The sequence below is a fragment of the Artibeus jamaicensis genome, unplaced genomic scaffold (assembly GCF_021234435.1).
Source record: "Artibeus jamaicensis isolate MK-2021 breed Jamaican fruit bat unplaced genomic scaffold, CSHL_Jam_final scaffold_2172, whole genome shotgun sequence".
Lineage (NCBI taxonomy): Eukaryota > Metazoa > Chordata > Mammalia > Chiroptera > Phyllostomidae > Artibeus > Artibeus jamaicensis.
This window is the reverse complement of record NW_026522031.1, coordinates 612,482-638,338: the sequence shown is the minus strand read 5'-3', so window position 1 is coordinate 638,338 and position 25,857 is coordinate 612,482. Positions and strand designations below refer to the sequence as shown.

The window sequence follows — 25,857 nt, the reverse complement described above, 5'->3', positions numbered from 1 at the left end:
TTTCATGCTTCTGATTTTCTGCCTTTTCTGGCCCCAAGTATGTCAAGCAGGCACCCTGCCTTCTGGGATCTTAGCATCTAAGTCAGATAACACAGACGGGCGCGAAAGGTGGAAGATGCACAAAAGCAACACGGTTTAAACATCAGTAACATTGGTCAGAAGTACACGAGTGTGCAGGGTACTCAGCAGGAAGAAGCGCAAGTGGTGTGTTTGGAAACAGGATCTTGGGTGGAAGGGCAACTTCAGCGGCTACTTCAGTGAGGACAGGGGAGCGGCCCGGGGAAATGGTGAAGTGGCCTGGGGAAGCCGGAGAGAGGGTCCGGGAAGGAGGGAGACCATGGGCGGAGCTGTCCTTGAAAGTGAACTTGATCCTGGATGTGCTACAATAGGGGGACGATGTGCTACAATAGGGGGTTGGAAGTCCTTCCAGCACTGTCTGGGGAGTTTTGTAAGAGGAGGAACAGGGGTGCGAGCCTCCCCGTGCAGTGATACAACAGCAGAAGGGCTGAGCCTGTGAGGAAGAGATCCGCCCTGGAGAGAAGCGGAACAGACCGAGGTCTGCGAAGGAGCCGCTGTGAAGCAGGCCAGCAGTGAGAGAGCGCCACCGTCAGCTCCGCTGCTCAGAGCCAGCCGTCCTGCCGCATTCAGTCCTCGGTGGCGCGTGGTGGGTTGTAAATCCACATATGTGAGTTCCTGATAGCCACCTACGTTTTTTTCTGCAAGTCGTATTTAATTTCAGAGTACGTTTTGGGTTTGCTGGCACGTGGCTTTTGAGCAGCAGGTTTAAGTGGGTTTTCTGCCAACCAGGCTTTTCAGGGTACAAGGCCTGTGATGCAAAGCCCGGGGGAGGCAGAGCAAAGGTCTGCCCGAAGGCTTTGGGCCGAAACAAGTAATTCTGTGCTTTCTGAGCCTCCACTGAACTGTGGACAGGGCCCGTGTTGACCGCACTGCACAGCTCCAGTGGCCAGACCAGTCACTGGGACACTGGTTGGCAGGTGCAGTAACTCATGAGCTAATCATTAAATACAGTCCTCAGTCCCTTCATGCCAGACCCTGAGGCGTGCATAAGGGTGTCGGTTGGAAGGGAAGCTGGTTAAGGTCCTGGGCAAGGGGGGTGGGGGGCCTCCGGTCTTCACCCCCACCCTGACTTTAGTTAAGTTTTAGCCGTTTCATTTCTACCTCCAGAGCAAGCCTCCAAAGCCAGCCTCCAGAGCCTGCTTGTCCACATTCATCCCAGACAGGAGCCCAGCAAAGTCCACTTCTGTACCTGCAAACAGCCCATTGACCACGAAGCCCATTTCTATGGGATGGTAACTTGAACTTCATCTTTACGTTTCATCCGGCACATTAACAGATATTCTTGTAACACGTGAGAAAGGTTTCTGTGAGCATCTGCTGTACCATACTCATAAAATGTAATAGGCTGACACGTAATACCGAGTGAGCAAGGAGTGTGCACAATTCAGGTTTCTCTGGATATTTTTGGCTGTGATTTTCAGTGTTTAAGCGAGGACTCCTTTCTCTGACACTAAAAAGATTTGAAAACCCAAATCTCACGGTGCGATCCTAATTCCAGGCCCGAGGGTGTAATGGCACACTTGAGAATTCATTTTAAGAACACACAGCAGCATTGACATTTAGGAAAAGAACAATTTAAATGCCTTTAGAAAACAAAAAACAATGTTAGGAGCCAGTGAATGAGTGAGAAAGAGTGACTGTCCAAATCTGAAGAGCTTGAGTCCATATTAGTTTCCCACAGGGTAGATAATTGTGCAGGCAGCTTGCTTTTCCTCCTCCTTCCAGGTTTTTCTGTTCTGGGGCCACTTTGGATTTAAAGAAAGGGTGAAGGGATAGAGATAAAAATAGTGATTTGGGTGTTGCGGGCCCTGATTCCATGGAACCATTCTGGACAACTTGGAGCATCATGCCCACCGGATTTCATGCATTTGTAACTCGGCTCCCTGGGTGTGCAAGTCGGGAATAGTACAGGGCCAAGTTCAGGCCACATACCCTGTACTGCCCCTTCTGCAGATGTGGGGAAAGAAGGAGGTGCTGGAGGAATGGGAGCTCCACCAATGAACTCAGTTGCTCTAAGCACCAGAGGGCTCATTTCAGAAAAGGGGAGTGGACTCCAGAGCATCCTCTAGGGGACGTGGAGAGCGGGCAGCCTTCCCCTTACAGGAAAGGTTGCTTAGCAGAGCCGCTCCGGATGCCCACTTGTCTCCTCCTACTTTGTCAAGGTCCATGTTCTTCTGACTTTCCCCACACTCCCACTCCTAGATTATGGGTGTTAATGTACGAAAATACGCAGAGTACATTGAGGCCACTTGTGGCATCGGTACTGCAACTTGAACTTGACAATCATGGTTTGCTGGTCTCACACGGGCACTTAAATTTTGGTATGGGTATACGATTTGGTAATTGAATCTTCCCTTCTATTTGTCGGTTATGTTTCTACCCTTCGATTAGCTGCACTGTTTTCTAATGTGCTGTAGAGTTTTTGGAAATAATTTATGCAAGTGTTTGGTTTCCATGTTTACAATTTATACAGCTTTCCTAGCATTTTAAATGGAAATGTCAATAAATGCTACGAATTGGTGTCAAGCGATATTTTCTGTTTATTTCCTTTGCAACCGGATAGGTTTCTCATTTGTAAAATGTGAAGATTGCATGGAATGGGTTTTTTTTTTCCCTTCATTTTCTAGTTTTTGTGTCCCTGGTGAGAACACTTAGTGCTTTCATTTTCCAAGGAATGAAGTTGAAAGTCCTCTGTTCAGTGTGTGGCATTTGCAGGATTTTCAGTCACATCGGCTGGCGCTACTCCTTTCTACTGGGCACTTATCAAATCGATGCTTCCGATTCATTTTGGGTTTAAAAGGGTAGGGAGTCAACAGTCTAGAAAGATAAATGAGAAGATCAAAGTCTGTACAATCTGGAAAGGGACTAGTGTAAATCTGGAGTTGATGAAACCAAGAAAGTAAGAACCCCTTGAAATGGAGAAAAGCAAAAGGGACCGTGAAATGCAGCGGAACATAATGAAATGAAACGTGGGAACCTGGATAGGATCCTGAAACAGCCACCAAAAAGGTAATTGGGGAAAAATGGGGAAATCCAAATAAAGTCTACAGCGGGGGTGTCAAACTCATTTGCGCCGTGGGCCACATCAGCGTCACAGTTGCTTTCAAAGGGCCGAATGTAACTTTAGGACTGTGTAAATGTAACTGCTCCTTACTAGGGGCAAGGAGCTCGGTGCTGTCGCCGGGTAGAAACAAGGTGCCAGGGCAGATAAAACCAGGCGGAGGGCCGGATTCAGCCCGTGCCCCTTGTGTTTGCCACCCATGAGCTATAGGGTAGTTCACGGTTTATGCAAAGGTTAATGTATTGGTTTTGCTAACTTTGCTGGGGCTACTAAGACTTTAACATTAGGGGCAGCTACATAAGAGGCAGACAGAAACATTGCATTATTCTTGCAGCTTTTCTCTGAAGCTAATTAAAAATCAGAAGACAAATTCATCTGGTACAGATAAAGCCCATCGTGGCCCCCCCTCACCTTCAGAGGCTAGTAATGAGCCTGCCCTCAGCATCCGCAGCATAGAACCTGCTGTACTCAGGGAAGTCAGCTCCTGCTCACAGTGAAACAGGTGACAGGTGCCCTAGTAACACCAGTGACAGATGGAAGTTACTAGCGTTTTCTCAGCAGGAAATGAACCTTCATGAAGGAGAGAGTTCAGGGCCCAGGATCAACCAGAAGGATAATTTGAACCTAAACATTCAAGAAAATAGACAACTATGAAAGGCAACTTAAAGTACATATCAAGTGTTTAAAGAGATTTTTTAAAAATCTAGAAAACCATAGAAGAATAGGCTACTAGGAAATTAAGCACATTTGACAAAACCAAAAGTTAGTCCCTTGAAGGGAAAGTTAAAGAACTTAAAAACATCATGTATACCCACATGGCTGAAGAAATAATTGTGACAGATTTAATATATCTTTACATCTTAATAATACACTTTAAAGACAAAAAAAAACCCCAGCACAGTGTAGACTGACTGTCACAGTGTGGTCCTCTATAAGTGACCTTCTATGCCTTGAATGTGAATAGGTTCAAAATGGTAGAAGAACAAGGAGATATTAGACGCAGCCCAGGCTGGGAAAAAAGGTCGGCCAGGCTGGCCCTACGCTCACGGCCTGAATATGGAATTGACATGAATGTGAGTTTAAACCACAGTTGGCATCATTGGAAATTCTCTTTCACCTCTTCCATGTTGCACCTGCCAAGCACAGCTTAAGGTAAGTAGAAAACAAGAAACAATGGCAAATACGAGGAGAAATGCTTTTGCTCCAGAGCTGGAATTAAGTAGTGAAATTGTTGGCGTGTTTTAATCGCTGTTGGATCACGCACTTGTCCACCGCTACACCCTTCTGGGGAATTAACTGTGGGGGGAGTTTTCTCTGGCATCGGGGGACTTGATAGATTATGGCCCCAAGTCTCAATAACCCGTGTTTATGTCATTAAACTATTATTCGTTGTACTTGTGCCAATGAATAGAATTCCAGAAGCAAAAACAACATACCGGGAGAACTCATGTTGTAAGATGTTTTTCAAGCAGCCGGGTCATGGGTGATGGGGCGAGACAAGTCCCTTGAAAACATGCATTAGTGTTAAGTGCTTAGGTTTGGATTCTCGGAGGTGACGCTATCCCTTAAATCGGTGCCTTCCTTCAGCATTTTATTTCATTTCAGCATTTTAAAATTCTGAGATTGTCTCAAGGAAACATTCGTACAAAGAATTTTTAAAAAAAGAAGAATGGCTCAAAAGCCAACATGGGGTTGGTGCATTTCGGCACAGAAGGACGTTAATGTTTCTCTTCCCGCTGCAGTCCCGCACTGCGGGCACAGAAGGACGTTAATGTTTCTCTTCCCGCTGCAGTCCCTCACTGCGGCCGCCTTTGAAGAGCAGCAGGCGACGTTCTGTTTCTGGCAGAGCTTGGCCTTCCCCTCAGACCCTCCCGAAGCTCTGAGTGAGTGAGAGGCGGGAGCAATCCCTGCCTGACTTGGAGTCCACGGCCCAGTGTGTGTTTCCGTTGCTGTTTTGTGGTTCCCTGGTGCCGTTTGTTTAGGTTTCCTTGGGAGACACAAATGAGGAGTCGAGTTTTTAAAAAAAAAATCTAGCCAAATTTAAGTCAGAACATCATATTGCTCTAGGTAGCCCATGAACCCTAACCTCTTTTGCTGTATTTTTACTGGTCAGAGTGCAGATGAGCAAAATAGAAGGACATGAAAGCCACTCACTCTAACACCACGGTCAGAGATACTGCAGTCAAACTGTTAGTAAGTTTTGCAACTTAATCTCATTTGGTGATTGGGACCGGTCAGGATATTTGCTTTTTAACTGATCTCACAGTAAGCTATTGATTTGGATTCAAAGCAGGGAGAAGGCTGGGAAGAGGGCTGGAGACTTAGAATTGGTTCAGGGCATTCTGGGAGGAAGGATTGACAGCATTTTCTAACCGCTGGAGGAAAATGGCACCTTGACCTTCGTGCCCGCCCCTTTGCGCCTCGTAATGCACTTGCCCCATTGACCTGACACTTTCCAGGGGTGTTTATGGGGTTTCCCGGTGTTTGTAGCTGAGAGAGGGGACTTCATGGTGAGGTGGGCTCGGTGCAGAAAGCAATGTTCTATTTTGAGTTGTTGGCTCTAACACTAGGTCATTTAGGGGCTTTGGCCCACCAAGTGCCCCGGAGGGACCCGTGTGACAAGTGCCTGCCTCAGTGTCTTTGTCTGTGGGGCTGTCCTTCAGTGGCTTGCTAGGCATATATATCAGCATCATAACACATTTCCTGTCTAGGCTGCCGCCTTTCTCGGCCCCCACTGGCCACACAGACCACAGGCCAGGCAGGTATAGCATCTCGACTATTTCTGCAGGGTCAAAGGTGTGCTTTGGCCTATGACAAAGTCCTCCAGATAATTAAGGTTTACCTTCTGAGGTCACCGGCCTCTGGACCTCAGAAATGAGGGTGTGTTTGCTCTTCACAGCAGTGGATGCGAGGTTACTTCCTGAATTTTCAGATCCCGCAGAATCTAGGAGGAGGGTGTTGTGGTGTGACTATCGGGATTTAAAACAATTATCGATGGGCTAAGTCACAGGCCAAAAAACAAAACAAAATTTTATGTCTTCCTACTAAATTTAAAGCCCTACTTCTAGATTTAAAAAATGATGATGATCTTAGAGGATAAAGGGAATGTGGTCTAACAGGACTTTATAGAAAGAGATTTGAGGTTGTTAACTGACATGTCAGGGATTATTGGGGGCATTGGAGGTACTGGAAAGATCAACACAGCCTTAAGACAATACAAATACAGATACGTCACCCCAGTAGGGGATACAAGAATTTCTGTCTGCTGGTTACTTGAAAAATACAGGTGCCATATTTTTGGAAGGAGCATTCTGAGTTCAATGGAGAGACTGGGAGAAGAGGAACCAGAATGGCAGGATGGAAACCACGTTATCTGAGGAAGAAACCAAGCAACTAGGTGTTTGCTGGAGGAGTGAAGGCTCGTAGGTGAGCAAGCTGTTTTCAAATACCCCAAGTTGTCGTGAGAAAGGGGAGTGACTTGCTTTGTGGTATTCCGGAGGGCAGAACTAATGTGGAAAGCAAGTCTCGGCCTCGTTCAAAGAACAGTGATCTCAGGAGGCCAACACAGAAAAGCTGTTCTTTGGAAGTCCTTCCCGTCAGCCTCCGGTGAGGAACTTCCTCCCACCACACTAACCTTGGACCTCACATGTCCTCCAGTAGAGGGGATGCATTCTGGCCCTGAGGCCTCCCAGCCTACCTAGTCCTTTTCTGAGAGTCTCGTGAGCCCGCTAGGTAGAAGGTTTAGGACCTAGACACCTGTAGGGGACACGGTGCTGTGGATGTGCCTGACTGAAACCAGCTCAGGTTCTGCCATAAAACGAGGGCGGGGGGGGGAGAGGAAGGACATAGTTTAGTATCTGTTAGAGAAGTAGTGACGAATGAAGTTAAATGGTTTATGGTATATTGTACATAACTCAACTGCAAAGAATCGCAATCCCAATGCTGAGAATCTTCATGCAACAGCAAATAAACTCACTGAACACTGACTAGATCGTGTGGTAGTATTGCTGATACATGAATGCATTCATTAAACCCATATTTACTCAGTACAAGCTATGAGATAGATACTGTTGTGAGCACTGAGAATTTAGAATACTTTGGGGAATAAGAAAAATCCCCTCCTCCAATTGGGAGGCTGTAGATAGACAGCATGGAGCTCATCACGACCTTGACAAAAGCTGCCTCAGTGGAGTGCGGGAGGAAGAAGCTAGTGTGGGAGTGGAATGAGGGAGGACCAGGAGGTGGGAACGGAGGGAACAGTGGATTCAGCCAAGTCTTTTCAGAGCTTTTGCTGAGAAGGGAGCAGAGAAGTGGAAATTGGAAAGGTGCAGGGGCAGGATGCCGAGTAGAGTATAGGGAACCCAATCTGGATGTCAGATTAACCAGGAACATGTGTTTTCAGTTTGTCTTACATACTACAGGAGACACGAAAACTAAAATGCTTGTTGCTTATCTAATGTTCAAATTTACCTAAGTGTCTACTTTCATTTGCTAACTGGGAGCTGTAAAATGACAGGTACCAGATGCGTTGTATGTGGATGGGGCTGATCGCGCAGTGATGGATTACTGTTACTGCTAATGCAGAACACAGAGGAGAAGGAGAGGGGGCCTGGGGTTGAGAGCACGATGGGCAGACCGGCCTGCGGAGGAGCCGGGCGGTAAGCGCTTGTTCAGGGGAGGGCAAACCGCACACAGCGCAAATCCAGGTCAGTCTGCAGATACGCCAAGGCCGACAACCTTTTGATTCTGGGAAAAAAATTGTCAAGCGAACATGTTACCATTTCTTTCCCTTTATAAGCTCAGGGATTTTTTTTTAAATAGTCAGCAAGACATTAACTCATAGTACATTCTCTAATTTTGTGCTTGTTTAAAGATGAACTCTGCTTCCTTTTCCACGGCTAGTCAGAGACATTCAGATTTAGGTCAGTACATAATTCAGATTAATAGTGTCTGTTATCGTACTTAAATAACGTAATGACCGAGTAACATGCTGGTATTTACTCTTTTACATTTGTTTAAGGTGTGTTTTCTGGGCCAGAATGTGGGCTTTCTTGGGGAATGTTCTGTGGGAGCGTGAGAAGAATGTGTAATCTGCTATCGCTGGGTACAGGAGCCTGTAAATGTCAGTTAGCTCTGGTTGATGGATGGGGCTGTTCAGTTCAACTGCGTCTTACTGATTTTCTGCCTGCTGGGTTGTCCGTTGCTGATAGAGGGGTGTTCAAGTCTCCCACCGTGAGAGTAGACTCATCTGTCTCTCCTTGCAGGTTCTATCAGTATCTGCCTCACATTTTTTGTTGCTCTGTTGTTAAGAGCATGCACAGGGAAGGTTGTTATGTCGTCATGGAAATCGGGCCCATGTATCATTTTGTAATGCTCCCCTTTATCTCCTTGCTCTGAACTCTGCTCTAAAATTCACAGAGCTACTCCAGCTTTCTTTTTATTAGTGTCCACATGGTGTATCTATCACCATCCCTCTGCCTTCAATCTTTATATTTCAAGTGCGTTTCTTGGAGACAGTATATACTTGGGTTCTTGTTTTTTTAATCCATTCTAATAGCCTGTCTTTTAATGAATGCATGTAGACCGTTCATATTTAAAGTGATTATTGATACGGTTGGATTCGTGTTTGGCATCCTTGTTACTGTTTTTGTTCATGGACCTTTTCTTTGTTTATGGGTTTTTAGGTTTTTTGTTTTTGTTTCTTGGTTTCCATTCTTTTTCTGCCTTCTCTGATTTCGCGAGCCTTTTATATCCTTCTGTTTTCTCTCCTCTTTTACTATTTCAGTTTTACTTCAGGTTTTATTTTGCAGGTGGTACAAGCGCCTTAGAGTTCCAAGCTCTCTACATGCTGGACTGGAGGTGGAAGGTACAGTGCTGCTTAATTTGCAATTAAACACACATGCACATGTGTCACCCAGACATACACAGTCCCCGACAGTGTCACCCAAGGTTACTATGCCACTTACTCCAACAGCCCTCAGGTAATATTCCTGCCAGGCATCTTCCTACGTACGTGTTTTAGCTGACCTCGTTGGGGGACCTACATACGATGTTCTATCGTGACTTTCTTTACTAGCATTATCATAGATATGTTTCTCATCTCATTAAAGACTTCTTTTTATCATGATTTTATATCTATTATAAATTTTACCAAATTCTTGTGTAATCTGTTATTTTAGCTTCCATGTATCTGAGCTTGTTTCTTTGCTAAAATCACTTTTTTCCTTTAGCCGCCTGATTCTGTTCGTTTCTCTTACTATGATTAGCACTCCCAGTTTTTTTCATACTTCAACAAAGGGGCTGCTGATTCCTTCACCTTTCCTGTCTGAACGTGCAGTGTGTGATCAGTTCTGGAGGGGGCGGCGGCGATCAGGGTGACCGGTTGGTGGAATGAGAGCCGTTTTCCTGGTGTGGATTTCCCATTGTGTCTTCACACGGCGGGAGGGGCTGTACTTCTTTTCTGCCTAATCTAACCGTTCCCCTAATGTTAAACATGGGTGCTTTCTAATGGTTTGCTGTTATATAATGGTATCTAAATATCTTTGTGTATAAACGAGCTCATTTTCAGATTATTTCCTTAGAATGCATTTTTCAACTTGAAGTTACTGAGGCAAATAGTCAGAAATCTGGGCTGATTTATGTTTCCGGTGTTCATTTTTAGAATACATCTTCTTGTACCCTCACCAGCACTGAATCATAGAACTATATATTTTTGAATATTTTATAATTTGACCAAGATAGTTTACATATAATTTTCATAGTTACCACTTTATACCTTCCTAATATCCCATAGTAATATCGCCTCACCTTTCCCCTTGTTCTTTGATACTTGGGGTTCTTTCCCCGATATGTGACATTATCCAGAATAGCAAAGCATTGTAAACAACTGTTGTTTTTCCAGACTGTTTCCTGGCTCTTTTTTCTTTGAATTATTTTTCTGTGAGGCCAGTTATCAGCGATGGGTCATAAGATGAGGACATGTTCAGTATTTATGAATTTTAAGGGGCTCTCTCATAGTGCGGTGAACATCATTTACTGGAAGGCACCAAGCAGGGGCAGGTCACCCTCTGCGAGGTGTGGTTGAGTGTGTGTGTGTGTGTGTGTGTGTGTCCGTACGTGTGGGACAGAGAGGGAAAGAAAGAAGGGGATGAGCCCTTTGGCCTCTAAGGCCCCTTCCAACTCAGATTCTGTGAGTCACTGTTGTCCCAGTAACCTGGGCAATCTCGCCGATAAGGATGTAAAGCAGAGAATTCCAAGTTTGGGAGAATCATGTGTGTATATTTTTTAATCCCAGCTGAGCTGCTTAGACTGATATGACTGGCCAGCTCACATGATCTCCTTGAGTTTCTTTGAAACCCCCAGGTACAAGTAAGAACAGTTCATGTAAATCACATTAAATGCTAAGGTAAATATCTTGGGGTGAAAATCAGTGAAATGTTACCACCTTTACACCATCAGGGAGATCCGAGTTGCCTTCCATGCCGATTCCTGCCATCCCACGCACCTTCCCCACCTGGTTCCCTGCCACCCCGCCCCCAGCCCCGAAAGGAGCTGCCTCTGGGAAGGTGGGACGTGAGAGGTTCGTTCGCTCCTATTGGTGCAGAGATGAGGGGAAAGCTGCCAATCTGAACACCAGTTGGAGACAGTTGGAGACTATGGGAGGTTCCATGTGTCCCCTGGAAAAATGGAGCTTTTACAGTGGCATATGAAGACTGTGAAAATTATTCTAAAATATTAAAAATAATTTATAAAGGGAGTAAAGACCTCTGCTTCCTTGGCACCTGCATTCCAGTGTTTGATGGGATAGCAGGGATCTGAAATGTCCCCAGTGCGAAACATAGGCCTCGGTGCCTGTGATTTTCTCAGCATCTCAGCGCGGAGCACAACCCGCTCAACTGTGTGTCCTCGCTGCTGGGACAGACGTTGAGAACAGACCCATTCCATTGACATCGTGGTTCATTCCCAGGAAAAACACACTGCGATCTCACTAAAAAGTGTCAGCGGCAGAGTTGATCTTGGACAAAAATAATTTTTCCACCTTCCTTCAAACCTGGCATGACCCTGGACGTATCTGAAGGTGAAAAACCTCCCCCAGAGCTGGGAATATCGTAACAGGGCAGTAAATTTTATGTTTTAATTCAGCGAAAATGCACACTTGCCAACAGTTTTGTTTATAGCCAACCTTTCAAAAAATCACATTAAAAGAAAAATGCTAACCCTGATACAAATCAATAGCAATGCCGCCTTCAGATCCAAAATGAAATTGAATTCAGTAAATCGAATTCTGTCTCTTGCAGTGGGGTGCCGGGGACGTTATGCTTGGGTGGAGCAGAGAAACAGTTGTCCGTCCTGGAGCAGGAAGATGGAAACAATGAAAAGTCAATTTCAGTGTCTGGGACAACTGAATGAAATCTCCAGACTCTGATTGAAAAACCAGGTTATCCCCTAATACTTTGTTTAATTAAGAATGCATTCCTTCTGTTTACCAGCAGTACTCCATCTGCACTCTTTCCCAGGGGAATTTGTCCACAGGCCCACAAAGGGAGCAGGGCGGGCTTTTTGTGGGGTGTGGCGTGGAAGTGGGGTGTAGAGCCAATCTAGGCTGTGTGTCCCGGACGATGGAGAAGTGGACCATGGAGACTCGCACAGTGGAATTCTGTGCAAGGACTAGACGCTCTGGACACACGGGCACAGCAGGATAAATAGACGTTAAAACAGTACTGTTGAATAAACAAAGGAAGAGGCAGGCTGAGAGCTGGTTGAGGTGAATTCAAAACACCCGAACTTGTAATAATTCTTCACTTACAAGAGCACATACGGGGGCCCTTGTGGCTGCCTTAGGGGATGGGAGCAGGAGAATGGGGGGGGGCAGGAATAGGGTCAAAAGTGAGTAAAGAGTGAAAGGAAAGAGGCCTTGCCGTGCTCAGTGGTGACAGAGGGACAAGGGCTGAGAGCTGTGAGGGACTGCACCCTGTGCAGAGATGTGCAGAAAAGGGGGGTGGAATTCAGGCTGTGGTTTCTGACACCTGTCAAGTGAGTGACGTGTGTCCCCCATTATTATGTCACACAGAGTTTTACTGCCCTAACGGTCCCCTGCGCCCCTTCCTGCCCCACCACAGATCTCTTCACTGTCTCCGTACCTTTACCTTTTCCAGAATGTCATTTGGAGTCAGGCAGGACATTGCCTTTTAAGATTGGCTTCCTGTACTTCGTAAAATGCATTTAAGGGTCCTCCATGCCTTTTCATGGCTTGATAGCTTGTAAATCAGCTTTCAAAAGAATATTTGATTCAAGCATCTCCAAAATACATTTTAATTATCCCCTGTACTTCATATATCACTTATACATATATATCGCTTTTGTGTAACAGTACAAAACTGGGGAGAGGAGGCTCGATCAATGACGATAGGTGTTTGCTTCTCTCCACAAGAGCATTTCAGCTCCTGTTCCTTGTCCATAGAAATGAATGTCATAAAAGAAACATGGTCATCGAGTTTTGGGTCTCGTCTCTTTTGTGGGGAAGAGGAGGGGCTGCTTCGCAGGTGGAAGTCACACACACCCTCGATTGCCGACTAGCGGGCGGTCCTGCCGTCACGCTGTGCCCAGTCATTGGTGGCACTCTATCAGTCTTGCCACGATTGATTATTGTTTGTAATCAAGCTTTTTTTTAAAAAAAAACTTGAGCCCTTTCTCTCCCATACAATTTATTTTTTTAAACAACGCACTTGCAAAGAAGTTATGTAGCGAGGTTTGTGCCCGCCAACCCTGCCGCTGAAGCCGTGTTACGTCATCTGTGTTGCTTCTTTCTTCTCAGGGTGTAGCAGCCCTTAGGACACCTCTGCGCAGCTTTTTCAGAGGCCCCTCCCTCAGGGAAAACTGAGTGAGTCATGAACAATCAGAACTGCTCTAGGACGGCGTTCCCAGTCCCGGTGGGCGGCAGGCAGGCTTGGCCCCCAGCCCCGGCCCCCTCTCAGGGGCACCCAGGGCACCCTGCGTTGGCCTCGGTCATCTTCCCAGCCATCAAAGCCAGGCAAGGACAGAATCCTCCTGGGCACTGTCCGGTGGTAGCGGGTGGGTGTGAGGGGAGTATGGTCAGGGACCCCGGAGCACCATGGGGACACGGTGGCGGTGTGTGTGCACATTCCCTGAGTGAGGGTTTTTTTTCTTTATTTATTTTTCCTTTGTTCTAGAGAGAGGGGAAGGGAGAGGGAAAGAGAGGGAGAGAAACATCGATGTGAGAGAAACACTGATCGGTTGCCTTTCCCATACACCCTGACCAGGAACCAAACCTGCATCCCCGGCACGTGCCCTGACTGGGAATCAAACTCGCAACCTTTTGATTTGCAGGACGACACTCAGGCAATTGTGCCACACCGGGCAGGGCCTGAGCGTGGGTTTTTTAGGGGGGTTGATCAGAAGGGGGCTTCCTGCTGCCCAGGACTTGGTAAGAGAGGCCCGAATTGCCACCTTCCCTGTTCCTGCTGCCGCCAGCTCTCACACAGGTAAGTGGCGACAGGAACCATTCCTTTGCATGGTGCACAGGGTGTGTGTGACCCGGGGCTGGTACCCGTCACCTCTCGTCACATCTCCCGAGGCAGCATCTCACCCTCCGACCTGTCCTTGGTCAACTAGTGTGCGGTGTGAGGGAGGAGGGCCGTGATGGGCCATAGGGAGGTGCAGCGAGGCCACCTGGCGTACCCTGTCACTGCGGGCGAGTCACTCCACACGCTCTCAGCTGGCACTTCCATGGGAAGCTGCCTTCTGCCTTGTTCATATCGTTGCCTCCGTGTCAGGTCCGTACCTTGCTGGCACTTGGTTTCAAGTGGAAACGGCTCTTTCTTCAGACACTCCTTGTGTTCGTTTGCTAGCGTTGCTGTGACAACGTACCACCAATTGGGTGGCGAAGACCAGTAGGAACGTGTTGTCTCTCTGCGGTGGAGGCTGGAAGTCCGAGATCAGGGCGCCTTCAGGGTTGGGTCTCTGGGAGGCTGTGACCTTCCCACGCCCATCCCTGAGCTGCTGGGGGTCTGCTGGCCGTCTGTGGGTGTCCTTGGCTTGCAGACACATTACCTGCTCTGCCGTCATGTTCACGGTGTTCTCCCTGTGTGCTGTGTCCAAATGTCCCCTTTATATAAGGACAGGTCTAATCAGGGGCCACCCTCTTCCAGCGTGGCCCCATCTTAACTATATCTGCAATGACTCTATTTCCAAATAATGTCACATTCTGAGGTGCTGGGGTTAGGGCTTCAATATAGGGGTGTGGGCAGGGAGTAGGGGGGGACACGGTTCAGCCCACAGAATTCCCCTTTCAGCTCTTCCTCTCAGTTTGACCGGAAAGCAGGAATCTGCCAGGTTAAAAAAGACAGTCTTTATCAGGGTACAAAGAACAGGACACACGTTTCAGCGAAGTGTTCAAGAAACCGCCGTGGTAGAAATAAACACAGCCCACCCAAACGAGGACAAGTGGAAGCTCAGTTTTCTGAGCTTGCTGTTGGGACGGAGTCAGGACCACCATTTCTGTTTGGCAGAGACTCCGAGGCAGCCGGGGGTGTGGGGAAGCTATCGGGTGGAGAAGGGGCGGGCTTCAGGGTGTCAGGTGGGCCCTGGCTGGAGGCTCTTGGCAAGCAGCCGCTGTGGGCAGGCACTAGGGAGTGGTTTAGGGTACGTAGTTGGCTTTCCCCGGTTGGCCTTGAGTTGGCAGTGGGCAGAGAAATTAATGAAGTGAGCTACACTGTCAGTTATTCACCAAATCCTGGCGCTGATTGCAGCGAGGTTGTAGTTGCGCTCTCTGGCCTGGTTGCCGCAGAAAGAGTAGTTTGACGTCCTAGACAAGTTGCCAGGGGTGGTGGGTTGGCCTCCCGAACTGGTTGCTACAGATTGTGGGTCGAAGTTGTATTTTTAGGTTTGGTCTGGCCTTTGTCCATTGGTATATTCAGTCTCTCATCATAGAATTAACTTGTTGAGTAGATCTGCCAGTTACTCGTTTCCACAAAGGTCTTAAATATGTATAATTTTAAACTTATAGAAATAATCATTGAAATTTTTTAAAATCTTGAAACCCCAAGTTTCCCCAGCAGCCTCCGCCCTTGACTTCAGAGCTCCGTTGCTTCACTGTGGTGATTTGTGCAGACCGCGTTCCTGGGTCTGCTCCGATCCATTAATTCTTCGAAAATGTACTGAGTTCTGCTGCATGCCAGATGCTGGTGGAAGGAACCAGAGGTTAAAGACACAGGCCCTGCCTTCAGAGGGATCAGTGAGCGAGACAGGCAGAAAGACACAACAGTCCGAAGTGCTCAGTTGTCACACGTAGAACTGGACAGGAAATTGGTAAGGACAGATTTTAATTGGTCATGTACTATGGAAACAGGAGGGACCTGTGTGAGCTGAACTCGACCGTGGTGTGTATAGCGAAGACTGGTTGTTTTACAAGAGCAGCAAAGGGGTGAGGTGGGGGCGGGAGGGGCTCAGGAGGGTCAGGGGAGTGAGAAGTCGTAGAGTCGGTCAGTGTGGGTGCTGAGCAGGCCAGCTGGGCCTGCTCGCTGGCTATCCGCGGAGCTGTGGTTTGCATCCCCCATGGGCACTGGGAAATGGAGGCCGTCTTCCTCACGACAGTTTAAAGGAGTGGCTTTCAGGTCCTGAGCTGCAGGATGGATGGATGGATGGATGGAGACAGACATCTCAAATGGACAGGGGAAGGATTCACACTTGTGAGCACTTCTGAGTTAATGCTTAAAGAGAGGGTGGTCAGGGTCCTATAGTCACATATTGATTAGAACAAATAGTAAGTGCTTTTTGGCAGCCTTGAGCTGATTCAGGCAGATTCAGGGGAGGCTGGGGTCATCCTAGAGTTATGGCCTTGAGTTGTTAGAAACTATGTCAGCATTTAAGTCTTTTAATGTATGGGGATGGGGTTCTCAGAATCATTTGTGTTGAGAGTCCATAGTTCTACAGGCCAGAGTTGAAAGCTGGCAGAAAAGTGGCTCAGAGGAGCCTGCCTAGAGTTTGCTCAGAGACAGAGTCTTTGTCACAGTGCTGTCCTGGAGGTGGGCACAGGCCACTGAGATGGGCACGCGTGCACATGTGTGTATATTTGTGTGTGTGTGTGTGTATCTGTCTGTCCAGGGAAGAGGGGACAGCTTGACTTGGAAGATCAAGCCCAGTAAACCAAATGAGTCCAATTGGGGGAGGTGGGTGGGTAAAACCAAGGGCAAGTCCAGGTTTATGGGGTCTAAAGTGCATACCATTAGAGGGTCTTCCTTTAAAATTACAGAATTAGGTAGAAGGCCCAGATGGGCGTGTTCGGGGCATGCAAGTAAGGGGACTCGCAGTTTAAGCTTCTCTTGGTTCACGGAAAATCATGGGAAGGCGTGTTCCAGGCTGCGTGAACAGTAGGAAGGAACACATGGGGGACAGAGTCGGCCTGGACTGTTTAGGGAACCGAACTAACTCAAATCTGGGTTTGCTAGCAGGATATACGAGACATAAAGCTAGAGAAATGCTGGGTATTGCATTATAGAAGGTCTTAGGGGCCATCCTAGTATAGAGATTGCTAGTATGCATTTTACTCTGTCCACTGTGAGGAGTCCCTGGGGGATTTTAGGTAGAGGAGTGACTTGACTTACACGTGTAATAAATAGAGAAGTCACGCTGGAAGGGAGTGTGAAGGATGGGCCGGAGCCCGTTGAGGCTGGTTGTAGACATCAGGGAGGACAGAGCACATCTGCCCGAATCATAGGTGTGAATCCATCCTCAGAGACCATGGAGTCACACCCGCGACTTCAAAATGGGTGCCAGGGTTCAGACACAGAGAGCTGTTCATCAAAAACGTTTCCAGATTGGTATTTCTCTAAGTTCAAAAAATATGCTTACATTTATTTTTGTAGAAAGGAGGCCCAAGCTAGCCTCAGACTTACTTTTGATTAATCTGGCGTGGTATGTTCCATTCTTTGGAGAAAATTCTATATTTGGGTTATTCGTCCTTTGGGATCGTGCACTTAAAAAGGAATAGATTTTAAAACGATGCTTTTTAAAATCAGGTAATTATGCCACAGCTTAGTGTTCATGATTCTATTTCTGCATCGGATATTTTGATGCAGAAATCTCTGGAACAGTGTCATGTACTATGAGGACTGCAGTGACTGCTAGAGGCCAAGTTTAAATGAAAAGTACATCTACCAGCTGACGGGTCCTGTGACTTTATGCCAGGAAGCTCTTAGACGCTGGGAAGTTGATACTTGGCTTTTTTTTTTTTTTACATTTATTGACAAATCTTTGCTTTGCTGGACTAGATTCCATGCTGAGAACAAATTCGAGACACAGCATCTGGGAAGCATAGCCCTTAAATTATCCATCTGTCTTATCCATCTGTCTGTCTTTATTCAAAGAAAAGAGCGATTGTTTAGATTCGGTCTGCTTTCCCCTTGGACAGATGAAAGCAAAGCAATTCACAGAAAACCTGCATTTCCATGTGACAGTGGCAGCATCTGCCCCAAATTCACTTCCATGAAGTCTAAGAGTTTAGCCCCGACTGGGTAGCTCAGTTGGTTAGAGTGTCGTTCTGAGATGCCAAGGTTGCAGGTTCGATCCTTGGTCAGGGCACGTATAAGAATCAACCAGTGAATGTGTAAATAAGTGGAACAACAAATCAATGTTTCTCTCTCCCTCTCTCAAAAAAAAAAAAAAAAAAAAAAATATATATACACGTTGCCCCAGACTGGGGGAGATCTCAGACACCAACTGGTGCTCTGACTCTCCACTTTTTAAAGCAGCAGATTCAGTCTTCCCGCCAGAGCCTGATACATGAGGGGGGTCAGAGCCCCGGACGGGCCTCCTGCTCGCCCCTCGGCGCAGGGCCTCCGACAGCCCCGCCGGTTTGTAACCACTGCTTGGGCCCAGTCTTACGTTTTTCACCGAGAGGACTGATGCTCAGCAAGGCAGTGGCGTGTTTCTGTTCTCATTGGCCAGAAATAGACCTTAATTTGCCTCTTTCTTATGCTTTTTGGAGTTAGTGTTCTTCCTGCTATGTCACACTGTTTTGTTTAAAAAATGTTGCCAGATAGGAAATCAAAAGCATGCTCATCGCCAAATCTTCTGACCGCTAAGGAATTAAGCAACTGCATATTGTGGAAACTCCTTGAACCCCTAAAAAAGTGGGATGCAGACTCACGTCTATGCCCCCAGCACACACCAGGCATCATGCCGACACTTCTGTTCACCCGGTTACTTAACACTCAGGCACGATCAATCCGCCCACCTTACTGATTTGACAATGGAGATTCTGACGCGGGCTGTCTCTCCAGAGTGAGCCAGGAGATCCCCTTAGTTCCCATTGTCAGGGAAATTCATTTCAAATTTCTGCCAGAGCGACAGGCAGCTCTGTGAGTCATCTGCCATCTTTGCAGCACGTGTCTTCCTGGTTCAGAGGCCGCCTGCGTTTTAGTATTTTGATTAGAGTCGATCCGATCCAAGTACGCGGTTCCCAACCAAGGGCTGGTATTGCTTCGCAAAGAAAAAGGCATGTGGTCCTTTCCTCCTCCTGATGAGCCCCGCTCCCCACTCCAGCCCCACTGGCGCAGTTCCTGGTGTGCCATGTCCTGGTGCTGAGTCCCTGAGAGAACAGGAATCAAACCAACCAGCTTCTTTGGAAGTTCGGTTATTTTAACCATTTATAGAAAAACGGAGGTTCTGAATGCAGAATGATGGTCCTAAGTTCATCGGGGGCAGGGCCTCATGTGTTCACTTGTTCACCGGTTGCACATTGTGAGGAGCTCCCTGTGCCCCCGAAGTTTCCGTTCACTGATTGTGGAAAGAAGTCTGTTCATGATGGCTGCACCTCCGGGCAGAGCAGCTGAGAGCTCCAGCTCCGAGTGCCCCAGGCAGAGCAAGCCTATGTGTTGGACGTGGGGCAGTGGCCTTCATTCTGGAGGTGGGGCCGCGGTGGGGTGGGGGTGGGGCGGAGCTGGAGAGCTGCAGGGCCGTGGAACATACCCAGCGGTGGAGCCGGCCCTGCGCGTCTGTGCTGGGAGTTGGGTGGTTGGACGCATGTGCAGGGCTTGGTGCCAGGCTGTGGGGCAGTTGCCCCAGGGGAGTGGCGAGCTGGGGAGGAAGATCTTGAAGGCAGGATGAAAGGAAATATCCTGCAATAACACGGGGACGATGTAGTGAGGGCCGGAACCAGGCCGCGGGCAGGGAGGATGGCCCAGGACAGCCACGGAAGGTGTAGTTGAGGAAAGAACAGAGCCAGAGAAGCATCGGACATGGGAGTGAGGACAGTGGGCATGTCGAAGGTGATCCTTTTATTTTGAAATGACAGTGATGCCCTTGACTGAAAGGAGGGACAGATAGATGACAGCAGCCTGGGTTCGGTGAGAAGGTTACAAGTTTTATTTCAATCGTGTCGACTAAAAGACCAGGTCTCAGGGGTTCCTGTGAGGCCCCCTTGGAGCCCAGAGGGAGGTGATGGTTAAAACGGAAGCCACTCCCACAGCGACTCTTGAGAAAGGAGATGATTGGGGCTCAGATGAGCCCACGTCCCTTTAGAAATTTAGCAGCACTGGCCTTTCCTTGTACGGGGTACCCTTTCTTCCTTTGTGAAAGTAACTGATGTTTAAAGGTGAAAATGACGTTACCAGAGACCTCATTGGTGCTATTCTGTGCCTGCTGTTAGCCGTGGTGGGGTGGGGGTTGGCCTTCTTGCGGCTGATTCTGCAGCTCATGCCGGCAAGTCCTTGGGCTCCTCTGGAGTGAGCTTCATCAGTTTGTCCACGCAGAGCAGGATGAGGGTGAGGAACCAGAGACTCCAGCCAACGGCGGCCGCGATCCAGCCGTACTCATCCACGCCAATGTGGCAACAGCGGGAGGCTTGCTGGCAGAAGTCCACGTCTGGGGGACAATAATAATAATAATAATATCATAGTTTAGCTTTACTAAGGCACGTCCTGTGCTATGCTAAATGCCCTACACATGCTACCTTATTTGTGCCTTGCAAAGTGATAGGTACAGTTACGATTCCCATTTTACGTGAAGGATCTGAGGCTGTCACTTGCCCAGGATCACGGGACGGCAGAACTAGGACCCAAATCCCAGGGTGCAGGACTCCAAAGCCATGTTCTTAACCTCTACACATTCTGGCCTGCTATTCTGCTCCCTAAGTGAACACATTCGGTCATTCAGTGAGGACAGAATAAAGGAAGCCAGACGCAGTACGCAGCAAAACTTGCTGTCGATTAGACACGTGTAATAGTGGTTGCTGTATGAAGTGCCAGCCCCCTCATGGGTGGAAGTGTTCAAGTAGAGGAAGAACAGAAACATGCAAAAGGAAGGACAGTAAAGCTCCGGCCTTGGGCAGAAAGGGGACTAGCTGGGTTTTGTGGTCTTCCCACTGTTGAACTTCTGCAAGCCTTTGAGCTAAGGGCAACTTAGCATCTGTCACGGGGATGGGTCTTTAAAGCCATCTGCACCAAAGGTGGTGGGCCTCCATGTTGGCCAAGGTCAAGACGGCTTTTTAGACGTACTCCGTGAGCAGTTCTGGAGGCGGGAGCAAACCACACCAGCGCACGGGAAGGCCAGGCCGGCGCTCAGCCACCCCATGTGGTGTGAACAGAGTTGGGGAACAGTTTCCCGCCCAGCCCCGGGCCAGCTCTGCAGGGAGGTCCCTCGGCAGGAGCTTACTGTGGCACTGCTCCAGAGTCTCGGCATCCGGGTGGTGGTCGGCCAAGCTGGAGCTGTTGCCACTGCTTGCTTCTGGAAGAAAAGACAGAGAAAAGTCTCAGGTAGTAGGAAAAGCCCTTCCCAGGCATGGAGTTTGGAATCTTTTTTTTGTAAATCAGTAGTGAGTATTGTGAAAGTATTATAGACGTTCCAGTCTGGGCTTCACGAAGCAAAGCTCACCCCCTGTTATAGACGGAATTGTGTCCCTGCCCCCAGCATTCAGATGTTGAAGTCCTAACCCTCCCAGTAACGACTGTGTGCAGAAAACAATTTTTAAAGAGGGAATTATAAAGTGAGATGGGGCCATATGTGCCAGCCCCGGTCCAATATGACTGGCGTCCTTCTCAGACAAGGAAGACACCAGGGACGCACTGGCAGAGGAAAAACCACGTGAGGACGCAGGGAGAAGGTGGCCACCCGCAACTCCAGGAGAGAGGCTGCAGGAGAGACCAGCCCTGCTCTCAACTGAGCCTCCGGAACTGGGAGGAAATGGATCCCCTGCTGCTCGGGCCACCCAGGGAGTGGTGGTCTGTTCTGGCGGCCTGAGCAGACTCTGTGCTCCCTTTTCCTAGCATGGTCTGTTCCCATGCAGAGATGCTTTGTCTCCTCTCGGCATTGACCTTCAGTTACCGAGGGCCTGCTATGTGCAGCTTTCCAAACACTATTTTAGCTGCCTTCTGTGCAGATAGATGAATACACACAGAAAATGGATTTCCTAGTATATAGGAACACAGTCATTTAAAAGTCTGGAATGCCTTTTCAGAACTATCTTCAGTTCCCTTCAAAACCTTGAACAAGTAGACATTGGAATCTGACCTTGATTCTTCATTACTGACAAAGATAAATGGTTTACTCAGGAAGATGGTTATTAAAAAAAATGACCATACGAGGAAGTCTAGAGGTTGATAGAATATGCAGCACTTAGAATGTCCCTTCTAAATGGTTTTTTGGGGAAAAAAAATACAATGAAGATTAAATCCAGAAAAAGAAAAAAGAATGTCCTGTGATCAAGAATCACGGAACGCAGTGATCAAGGAAACATCAGCAGTAGTTCTGAAGGCTGTGCCAGTGTTTGGGAGACAAGATGGGTACAGGACGAAAAGGAATAAAAGCCAGGGCTCACCGCCCCCCCAACAGAGCAAGAGGAGAGATGACCCACATCCGCTCTGCTTCATAGGACGGCCGCTGGTGGCTAAGTTCATTCTAATAATTAAATTAAAAATCCAGTTTCTCAGTCAGATTAGCTCCATTTCTAGCGCTCAGTCACCGTGTGTGGCTGGTGATTGCTGCACTAGAAGCTCAGCACAGAGATGCAGGATTTCCATTATTAGCAAACAATCCTGTTAGTGCTAATCCAGGTAGAACACGTGACCTCCTTTCCGTCAGTCCCCCCTCCCCCTCCCCTCTTCCAGTAGTCTAGGTGGATGAAGACCAAGAGACCAATGTTGAAGACCCTTTCTGGAACCTGTATTGTGGTTCGAGCTTCTTAGAAATGCCAAAAAAGAAGTGGGTTTGGAAATTCTCAAGGCTCCGTTTACTCCAGGTCAGCGTGTCCTTCAAAGGAGCTTGGTGTCACGGAGCAGGACGAGTCAGGAGGAAACTGCTTTCAACAGCCAAAGCCACAGAATTGCTGCTCAGACTGATTGCAGGCCCCCCACCCCGAGGTACTTCAGTGTGCGGCCGAAAGTGTGATCATTACCTCGATGTAATCTGATGTGACTGTAAATTATTTACAGCTAAATGGCTTAGAGCTGGGTCTTTGTTTGTTTTGGAGAAATGGATTCCTCAACATTTTAATGGCCCTTCTAACCTACGTTACTTCTCTTGGCCCTGACTTTCACCTCCCCTCTCCCCCGGAATGGAACTGGTTCCCGTCTAGAGCAAGTGAGTGGAAAAAACCTAGTCAGTCTGATGCTAGCATTTGGTGAAATTCAGCAATTTCATATAGTTCAAACTGATTCGCCTAGTTAGAAGTTCCTCAGAATTTAAATATCGCCCCCCCCTAAGCAGAGCCAGCCGGGGACCGATCCTGTTTGGGGTCACTTCCAAAGTAAACACTGCTAGGAAGACCCAACTATTCAGTTACACTTGTAATGATGTTGATTTTTTAAAATTTGTCAAGATTTTTTTGAGGCTGTATCCTCCTGAGCAAGGCACTGGAAGGAGTTACACTGGAAGGAGTTACAGTGGAAGGAGTTATACTGGACAAATGAATATGCTAACATTTATCAAGTGATTACCGTGATCTCATTTATTCAGAGGGATTTATCTGCAGTCATCGTATTTCAACAGCCTTATGTACAAGCACGAGATTATCCCCATGTTATAAGTAAGGAAACCCAGGCACAGAAAGGGTCAGGAATTTGCTCAAGGCCACGCAGCCAGGAGGTGGTGTGAGCCAGCGCGGAGCCTCCCTGGCTTTGAGAGCTCGTGCTCTTTGAACCCCCGCAGTAGCAGAGACGGAGTCAGGGAGCAGGGCAGACCGTGTTCTCAGGGGAGCTGAGGAGCAAGACCAAAGCCAGAGTCAGGAGCATGGGAGGGTAAGGGAGGTCTCTCTGCCTGAGGTTCAGAGTCCAGCCTGGGAGAGCCTGATGGGGTGGCCTCAACGCCTCCAGCCTGCACAAGGCAATAACCCCACACCTCCCATGTCCCGGGGGGACAGGAGAATGATGGACAGTGTGTGGCAGCTTTCATGCATTAAGGTTTTGTGAGAGTTGCAAAGAAAGCACAGGGTTCAAGGGGGGGTCAGAGGGCCCGAGGGGAGGGGAGGGGGTTCAGGGGGAGCGTTGCAGAGCTCAGCAGTTGGAGCACCACTGAGAAACAGCACCCAAAAGTTGTCATTTTAGGCTGATTCGGTCCCCTGATGGGAGAGGCTCTGTACATTGCTCCTCTTTCTTGGTGGCAAAGGACAACAGGAGTAAAGATGAGACACCCCCCACCCCACTCACCCCCTGCCTAATCCTTCAGATGAGAAAGGATCGTTTCCTCTCTGTGCAGACCAACCCTAGCCAAGGAATCCTCCTCCTTCCCTTCCCCCGCCCCCCTCCCTTCTCCTTCCCTTCGTGGCCAAGAATAAAGCTCACAGTTCCACCTGCCAAGCAAGCCGAGTGGAAGGAGACGAGGACCAGGCTGAGGACCAGGGCGGCGGGGGGCGCAGAGGTGAGGTGCTCCGTGCTGGAGAGGGAGGCTTGTGTCTGCACCATCTCCGTGGAGGTGTGCTGAGTGCCGGGCGCCACGTGCCTGCCTGTGTCCTGTCCCGCAGGAGCTGGAAACCAACCTGGCAGACGGAGGTGAATTTCTCCTCTGTTTTGGGGAAAAGGGAGGGGGTGGAGCAAAGGAAGGTCGGCTGTCACTCCTTGTTCTTACCCCTTGAGAAGGAAAGCCAAACTCCGTTGGCTGGGGGCGGGAAGGGAGGGGCGATGTATGCAGCTCTTCCCTGAGCTCACCTTTTGCAGAACGGAGAAAAAAGAGGAGGAGAGGAGGTGTGTGCTCTGTGAGCGTGAGTCTGCAGCCGTGTGTGGGTGTGGTGCTGGATCCCCTATCCCGTGTAGCCCGTATTTACTGTGCACTTACTATGTGCTGTGAACGAAAGTCTGGGAGTCGCTGCCCTCAAAACACTCTCGTTACAAACACACCATTCAAACACAGAGCTCTGTTCCAGGGATGACTTGGGAAGGACAAAATGTGCTCCATCTCAGCAGCAAGAGGCCACGTCGTGGGTGGGATGCTTCAAGAAGAAGGTGCTGTTTGAGTTGGGTCTTGAGGATGGGTAGAGTTCTGACGAGCAGAGAAGAGAAGATGGCGTTGTAGGCAGAGGGACAGGGGAGTGAGGGCCCAGAGGAGAGAGATGCTCAGGAGCCCACTGTGCCGGGGTAGGTGTGAGCCTCTGAGCACGAGGAGGTGGGGAGGTAAATGGAGAGGTTGAGCATCTGGGGCACCGGGCTGGGGAGTTTGAACCGATCTGGGGGCCGGTGGGAGGCTCTGCAAAGGTTGGGGACGGAGGGGAAGCTTGATTGGAGCTTTGCCTTCAGTCTAAAGCGTTTCCTGGATATCCGCTGGGGGTGTGAAGGGTCAGACCCTGGGCATCTGGGACTCAAAGACGGCCACAACACGGTCGCTGCCTCCCCTAGTCACAGTCCAGCAGTGACCGAGCAGTGCAGTGACCGAGCAGTGACGAGAGAATAGAGATGTCATGTGGGTGTCGCCCACAGGGGGTAGTGAACAGGGAGGCGCTAAATCTGCCTGAGCCCCCACCTCAGGGAAGCACTCACCACAGAACAAGGGGCATCCCCCGGGTGCCCTAGAGCAGCCCCTTTTTTCTAATTTGCCTAAAGCTACAAACCAGTGGTGGCCCTGTAATCCTGGGCTTGGGGGCTGGGGGCAGAAGTGCCACAGGGAGGCTTGTTTCCTGGCAGTGAACAGAAGTCCAGTTTGGACCTACCGCTTGGGTGAACATTCAGGAATTACTGAGCAGCTGCTGTGTGCCGGGCCCTTGGGGTGGGGAACGGGGGTCCCGGGTGGGTAAGGCCACACAGTCCCTGTCCTCCAGTGGCTGGGTCCAGTAAGACATGTGGACAAATGAATAAGGACGCAAATAATAAGCCACAAGGAGGTCTCATCAAGTGGGAGATTCATGGATGAGGGTTGGAGACTAGGGGACTTGGAGACTGTTTGAAAGTGGAGATGGCATTTCGACCTGAAATGTGAGATGTGTCATGTACCAGGCGGGGCCTGAACATGTGACCCTGGGGTGGGTAGTAATGACCGTCCTGGGAGCAGGGGGTTGGCCGCTGTGTGTCTGGTTAGACCAGGCAGATTGTCATGTTCCTGCCTGGTGGACAGAGGAGACCAGACTCTGTCTGTGGTTGGGACACCCTATGTGGATTTTGTGGACACCTTTATATTTCAGGGGCTCAGAGGATAGATTCACGGGGGCCAGGCCTAGAATCAGAGGGATCTAAGAAGCTATTGCAAAAATCCCAGCAGACCAAAAGGGCACTGGAATAAGG

General features: G+C 48.7%; 2 protein-coding genes across 7 annotated transcripts in view; one reads left to right on the top strand and one right to left on the bottom strand.

The window, feature by feature from the left end:
• Positions 1 to 19,049: 19,049 nt before the first annotated feature.
• TMEM213 (transmembrane protein 213) lies at positions 19,050 to 24,061 on the bottom strand. The gene is made up of 3 exons (XM_037159263.2): positions 23,940 to 24,061; positions 20,810 to 20,881; positions 19,050 to 20,020 (listed from the first exon to the last, which is right to left on the bottom strand). Exons 1-3 carry the CDS (start codon positions 24,049 to 24,051, stop codon positions 19,851 to 19,853), a joined length of 354 nt encoding a protein of 117 aa, XP_037015158.2. The 5' UTR covers positions 24,052 to 24,061; the 3' UTR covers positions 19,050 to 19,850.
• Positions 24,049 to 25,857, top strand: part of ATP6V0A4 (ATPase H+ transporting V0 subunit a4) — a 62,092-nt gene continuing 60,283 nt past the window's right edge. For 4 of the 6 annotated variants that reach the window (XM_037159262.2, XM_053656610.1, XM_053656608.1 and 1 more), the window contains exon 1: positions 24,049 to 24,138. The gene's annotated coding sequence lies outside the window, so the exon portion shown is untranslated. Of the gene's footprint in view, positions 24,139 to 24,447; positions 24,589 to 25,857 lie in introns of those variants that run through there. The other 2 variants (XM_037159258.2, XM_053656607.1) reach the window with 2 other exon arrangements.